Here is a 6,866-nt window from a genome sequence, read left to right on the forward strand (position 1 = left end):
AGTTGTTTTAACGCCTTTATTGAGAAGATTTCCAATATCAGCACCAGATACATCCACTGGCAAAGATTCCCATCCCCGCGCCCAATTGGCTGCCCCTGGTCCCCGGACTTGTGAATTTGATTCTCGCGAACAGCGTTAAGGAATATGATTCGCCAGCACGACGACGCAGGCAACGTACGTACATATATAGGAATATATGCGCGTCCTAGTGATAGGGATTTATTGCTGTTGCTACACTCATCATTAGGGCTGCCAACGAATCCTAATGATGAGTGAGTCCATCGTCTCAAGCTTTAGTTTGATAGAAACTTAAGTCCAGCTCGATTCAAATAAAAAATTTGGTTGAGTCTACAACCAGGCTTGAACTTGGCTTGATTGGATCTCGAGTCGAGTTTGAATCGAGTCTAAAGTGAGTCGAGTTCGAGTAGCTCGCGAGTCTTGAGGTTTTCTGATAGCTTTATATATGAGCTACATGTGTATGTAGTCATATGATTTTGAGGTCGGACTATTAGACTTTGAGTTGGATGGTTTGGTAAAAAAAATGAATTTAATCAAAGTGAATTGATACTGACTCTTCTTCGACGGACAATAGTTAGAGTTAGTCGAGCTTTTGATGAGCTATTCGAGCTCGACAGGCTCGTGAGCTTATGGCTAGGCTTGTTAAGGTCTCGAATCGAGCTCGAATCAAACATATAACGAGTCGAGTTCGAATAACTCGCAAACCTCGAACTTTTTTAACAACCATCCTTATCATGCTACATATGTGACATTGAGCTCTCCCCCATCTCCTTCGCAATACACTCCTATATAGTCCGATTCCATCCCGTCCCATGTAGCGTTTGCCGATCTCTCCTCTCCATCTCAAGAGTCAGGCTATCAACTGACTAAAGCACCAAATAGAGTCGCATTTTTCACGGAGAAAGAATGGCAGAAAAGGTCAGATCTCTCTCTCTCTCACACACACACGCACGAGCGCGTGCACACTCTCACTGTTTTAAGGATTCCAAGATTTGTGACTTGCTATTATGATTATATTGTCTCTCAAACACAAAATTTGGTTGCAATGCAAGTCTTGCGATTGTGTTGCCTGTCGATCCTCTTCAAAATACACTACCCCAAGCATACATATTATAAGGCTTGTAAATTTTATGATTTTTTTCCCACCAATCTCTTTAAGTAGTCGATTTCTTTCAAAAGAATTGTTTTTATGGAACCTTTATTTTTTTACCTCGGCAACTCCTTTTACGCAAATCCTAAGCGAATTCATAAGTGCGTTCTGTCAGAATTTACAAGGAAAAAGTGAGTGAGAACTAATAATCTATCTTCCAAGTATCTATATACATATGGAGGAACACATAGTAGCATCTACATGTAATATATTTTTTTAAGGCTGATGACCCGGTCCCAATTGCATTGCAAAAGACCATCCAAAAATGTTTACAGTACCGTTAACCCTCAGGCTACATCAGTTTAAGCTTGAACATCAAAGCACCAAACTCACACACTACCACTACTCGAAATGGAAGTGCGAGCATCTCATCAGGCTTGTGTGCAGATTACCAACCATCATCTTCACGCCGTCTACATCTTGATGCATCTCGATCTTGTAGCCAATTCCTCCAGCTTGTGTAAAACTTGGTCGAACTCGGACATATTCTTCACTGGGCAGAGTAAACTCCAGCTTTACGGCATAGGTATCAGGCTTTTCCAGATTTGAGACATTCCACTCCAAGTACCTTTCTGAAAACAGAGACTATTTCTCAGCTTCCATAAATTCCACAAAGCTGCAGAACTATTGATGACTATATTCCTTTTATTGCTAAGCCAAAAGTAGCTACAGATTCAAAATTGCATCCAATAGATAAGCCAAGCATTTCAGAAATATCACTACTTGCAACAACACACTCAAAGAAGAGATGATGTACTGATTTTTTATCACTACAAAACAAACAGGAACGATCTTCAATATATTTCCTTTTCTCTACATTATCTCTAGTCAGCAGTTTGTTTTTAGACAATAACCATAGGCAAAAGTGAATTCTAGGCGGCACCACAAATTTCCAAACCGAAGGGACCAAGACAGGAGTAATACCACTGAAGTTAATCACTTTATATAAAGACTGGGAAGAGTATATCCCTGGAGAATGAAATTGCCAAATCAAGGCACCTTCCTCCTCTGAAAAACTGACAATGGGTGCAATTTGAACTACCTCCCCCCACATGTTCATCAATCTTTGTTCTACCCACCTTCTAAAAGTGCATCTCAAATTAGTACCATCCCACAGATTTGAAGTAGTTGCACTTTGTTCATTGTCTATACTATATATTTCCCAGTACTAAATAGCAAGACTAGAAGAACCTACCCAAACATCCTCCCAAAATTTGATTTTTGTACCCTTACCAACCATCTTAGCTACTTGAGCTGCCCATAGCACCCCTTTCCAAACCTAGAAGCATTTGTGCTAGCACAAGCAAAGATATTTGGATTATCTGTATCATAATTATAATCTGTCACCTATTTCCAAAATTTATTTTCGTCAGCAATATAACTTTTTACCCAAGATCCTAACAAACAAATGCTCAGGTCTCTTAGATCAGGAATTCCTAATCCCCCATACTCCTTTCTCATACAAAGACTAGACCAGTTAGCGAAATGAAAGTTCTTCTGCCCCTCCTCAATGCTACAGAGACAGTGAGCCATTTGAGAATTTATCATCTGTATAGCCCACTTAGGGAATTTAATAAAAGACATCAAGTAGACTGGGATACTGGATAAACAAGTCTTAATTAGGACCAATCTACCATTATAAGAAAGCAGACGACCTCTCCAACAAGCTATACGTTTAATAATCTTATCTATGATAGGTTGGATATCTTCTTTCCTAAGTTTATCATGATGAAGAGGTACTCCTAAATATTTCAAAGGTAACTCACCCACTGGACACCAAAAAATGTGAGCAATATTATGGATCTCCTCTTCTCCTAAGTTCATTGGCATCAGCTCACTTTTATGAAAGTTTATTCTCATGCCCAACAGCTTCTGAAAACAGGTTGATGTACTCTTTAGATTTCTCAGGCATTTGCATATTGTAAGGAAACAATACCACCTGGTCTACAATCACCTAACAAACCTTTAATTAGCCCCTGATATGAAGCTTTAATTAACATCCTAGTCAAACCATCACCTACTAAATTGAAAAGGAGAGGTGATAGGGGATCCCCTGTCTCAGGCCTTTCCCAGTTTTGAAAAACTCACATTCTTCTCCATTAAAGGAGACACCTACCGAGCCACCCATCACTACGTGCTTAATCCAACTAATCCATTTTGCCCCAGATCCTCTAGTTTTCAAAATTTCAAACAAAAACTCCCAGTTAACTCTATCGTAGGCCTTCTCATAATCAAGTTTAAGAATAACACATGGCTCCTTAGTTCCATGAATGCTATGCACTACTTCATGGGCAACTACCACACTTTCTATAATATACCTACCGCTAATAAAAGCAGTTTATCGATTGGAGATCAGTCTATTACTAATTTTACCAAGCCTAATAGTTAAAATCTTAGAAAATATTACAGTTGACCAAACCAATAGGCCTAAATTTCCTCATGTTTCTAGCACCCTCCTCTTTAGAGATGAGGGTCAACATAGCAAAATTTAATCTGAGCAAGTCTAAATCTCCATTCTGAAAAGCAGTAAACATAGCAATCAAATCAGCTTTAATCACCTCCCATATTTTTTGGTAAAACAAAAAAGGTAACCAATCTGGCCTTGGGGTCCATCTGAATAACAACTAAAAACTGCCTCTTTAATTTCTTCCTCAGAGAAAGGAGCCTCCAACATCTCCCTTCTCTTCTTGTGTAAACATTTTATCAGCAGACCAGAAGTTATCATCTAATGATATATTACCTCTATCCTTTTTCTTATTAAAGTCAACTGCTATATTCATCATACTTTCCATGTCATCTACTAAACCATTAGGACCTTCTAAAACATCTATCCTTTTTTCTTATTTCTTTGATTGGCCACTGCCTGAAAATAGGCAGTGTTCCCATCTCCTGCTAAGATATTCCTATCCCTTGACCTTTGTCGAGCCTTAATATCATCTAGAGCCCATAGTTTGTCTAGTTCTATAGCTATTTGTTTCATTGTATCTTTCTCAATGTCAGACAGGGTCCTACTTTCTGAAGCAATATCTAAAGAGTTATACTCATCTGCTAGAGCCCTCTTCTCTTTATTCATGGAAGCAAAACTACATTAGCTGCCCATCCTCTAACTGATTTCCTAAAAGACCTCATTCTAAACAACCACACATCTATTGGATTTGATTCAGTAAAAGGCATAACCCAAACTTTAGAAACAATTTATTTGAAATCTGTCCTTTCTAGACACCACTTTTCAAATCTGAACCTTTTTTTTTTTTTACCAAAAGACATTAGTACCAGTGTCAATCACCAAAGGTGTGTGATCACTGTTATCTCTAATGTAAGCTTTCACACTAACTAAGGGAGAAGCTGCTTCCCAATCAGTAGAAAAAAAAGTCTGTCTAGTTTGGCTAAAATCCGATTATCCTGATTATTGGCCCAAGTAAAGCATCTATCCGAAGGATTAAGTTCTAGAGAGCCCACCTATCAATCCAATCATTAAGACAATTAGCCCATTTCTGGTTGATCCTACCATTACTTTTATCAGAAGAAAATCTAGGTAAATTGAAATCACCTCCTAATATAATAGAACCTTGCCAAGCCTCCATCACTCTATGCAACTCATCAATAAACTCAGCCTTTCAGCCCTCATATAGAGAACCATAAACTACTAGTTTCCAATTGAAACCACTTTTCTTATCCTGAACCATAACACTAATGGTAAAGTTCAACTTGTCACACACTGTGACATTGAACATATCCTCTCTAAAACCTACTAAAATTCCCCCAGCAGTTCCCTTAGCTGGGAGATAATGTCAAACAAAAGGATGGAACCAGTTAAGGATCTAAGATAGTTACCCCTAAACTCACTCTTTTTTTACTTTCCTGTACACCTACAAAATCTAAGCGATGAGAGCTAATAAAATTAGACAAAGTTGCTCGTCTACCAGGCTTGTTAAGCCCTCTAATATTGCAAAAGGCTCCTTTCATTTTTAACATTATTGTTCTAAATTTCATATTTAGAGTATTACCTGTTTTAGGATTGTTTAATAGCTCTAGTTGTTAACATTGATACCCTGGTAATATTACTGTATTTATGAGCATTAATTGGTGTTGGACTATCAAGTAGTCGACTGTGATCACCATATTGGTGTTGGACGGCTGCTTCGACAGTGATAGCTCTGATTTGTTTAATTGCCGTGCTTAGCGTAGAAATAAATATGAGTAGCTTTATTTCTTTATTTAAAGCTTATGAAATGCTCATGTTTATTTATGTGATTTTTGTATATGGCAATTTACTTATGAAAACGCTTATCTGTTCTAGAATTTAGTGTATATGTAATATTAATAGAAGCTTATCACTTATATACCATAACCTCCAACACTGTAGTCCTCACTGGTATCAGAGTTGGCGCCGGAAAGGCAATAGGAGGTGGCTTGTAGGGGCGGCGGTGGTTGGTGTGTTGGGTAGGGTGTGGGTTGGAGATTAAGATGATGGTGTATGTGGACGAATGGGTAAATCTTGCTCATTGGATCTTTATCTGATGGTAATATATTTGAACTGAATTTAGAGAAACAGACACACATATGTATAGATATTTTTTTTAATGATACCTTCCGTAACTAATTTTGATATCTGATTTTGAGCTGCCAAATCTTTTACTACGTTCCCTGGTGCTGCTGTCATCACAGACCACCACGCTGAATGTAATTGTTGACCTTGACTGCCCGCGGTGTTACAGACAGATCCGCAAGGTCCTCTGCAAGCTCCAAGGTGAAAAAAAAAGGAATTATCTGCGCACATCTCAGTTGCTCCTACTAAGAAATAGGACTGATTCATTGTCCAGTCAAAAGTATGCGTGCAAATTATAATTGTTTCCCTCCATTACTTTTTTTCCCCAGCTACCGCTGACCAAGAGCGAATAAGGACGATCTCCTACAATGACAATAGCCATACGATCTCCATCACCGGACCCTTCGACCCTCTTCAGCTGTGTTGCAAGATCAGATGCATGGGAGGCAAGGTGATCAGGGACATCCAAATCAAACAGCCCAAGCCGCCACCGCCGCCTCCACCTCCGCCATGTACATGTAAAAGGGACATTGAGCAACTGAATTTGAGAATGACGGATATCCAGAGACAACAAAATATTTGTGTAGACCAGAACCAGGACATTGAGCAACTGAAACAGCAAATGGTGGATCTCCAGGGACATCAGCAGAGTTGTGTAGAAATGAAAAGAGACATTAAGCAACTGGAGTTGAACATGGTGCAGCTCCAAGAACAATTCAATACACGGCGGAGCTCCGACGAGATGATGCATATCCCGTCATCGACGCCGTGCTACTCAGGGTGCAGGTGCAACAGAGTGCACATCTATGCTGCTGCAGGGCTGGCGGGGTGCCACGGTGGTGCGCCATACTGCGGCTGCTATAGAGGCTGCCAGTTCAGCGAGGATGGTGTATCGACTGGCTGCAGCGTCATGTGATTTTGAAACATTTCTAGAAAACTAGAAGCTGAGACGTGCCCATGGTAGCTATGGTTTGATAAATCTGTGGTAAATGCGACCGCACTCAATAAAGCGCTTGCAAAGTAATTACTTGAAAAGAATCATCTTTTCAGGTTCTGTATTATTTTGCAGTTATAATTGAAGCGAGTGTAATGCATAAAGCGAAAGGCATGAAAATTATATACAGTTGTAAACGATGAAATGCAATTCTA

The 6,866-nt window shown here is 39.3% G+C and overlaps 1 protein-coding gene across 1 annotated transcript; it reads left to right on the plus strand.

Annotated features, from left to right (window-relative positions):
• Positions 1-724: 724 nt before the first annotated feature.
• LOC133892707 (uncharacterized) lies at positions 725-6,866 on the plus strand. The gene is made up of 3 exons (XM_062333626.1): positions 725-936; positions 5,837-5,918; positions 6,047-6,866. Exons 1-3 carry the CDS (start codon positions 925-927, stop codon positions 6,631-6,633), a joined length of 681 nt encoding a protein of 226 aa, XP_062189610.1. The 5' UTR covers positions 725-924; the 3' UTR covers positions 6,634-6,866.

The sequence above is a fragment of the Phragmites australis genome, chromosome 15 (assembly GCF_958298935.1).
Source record: "Phragmites australis chromosome 15, lpPhrAust1.1, whole genome shotgun sequence".
NCBI lineage: Eukaryota > Viridiplantae > Streptophyta > Magnoliopsida > Poales > Poaceae > Phragmites > Phragmites australis.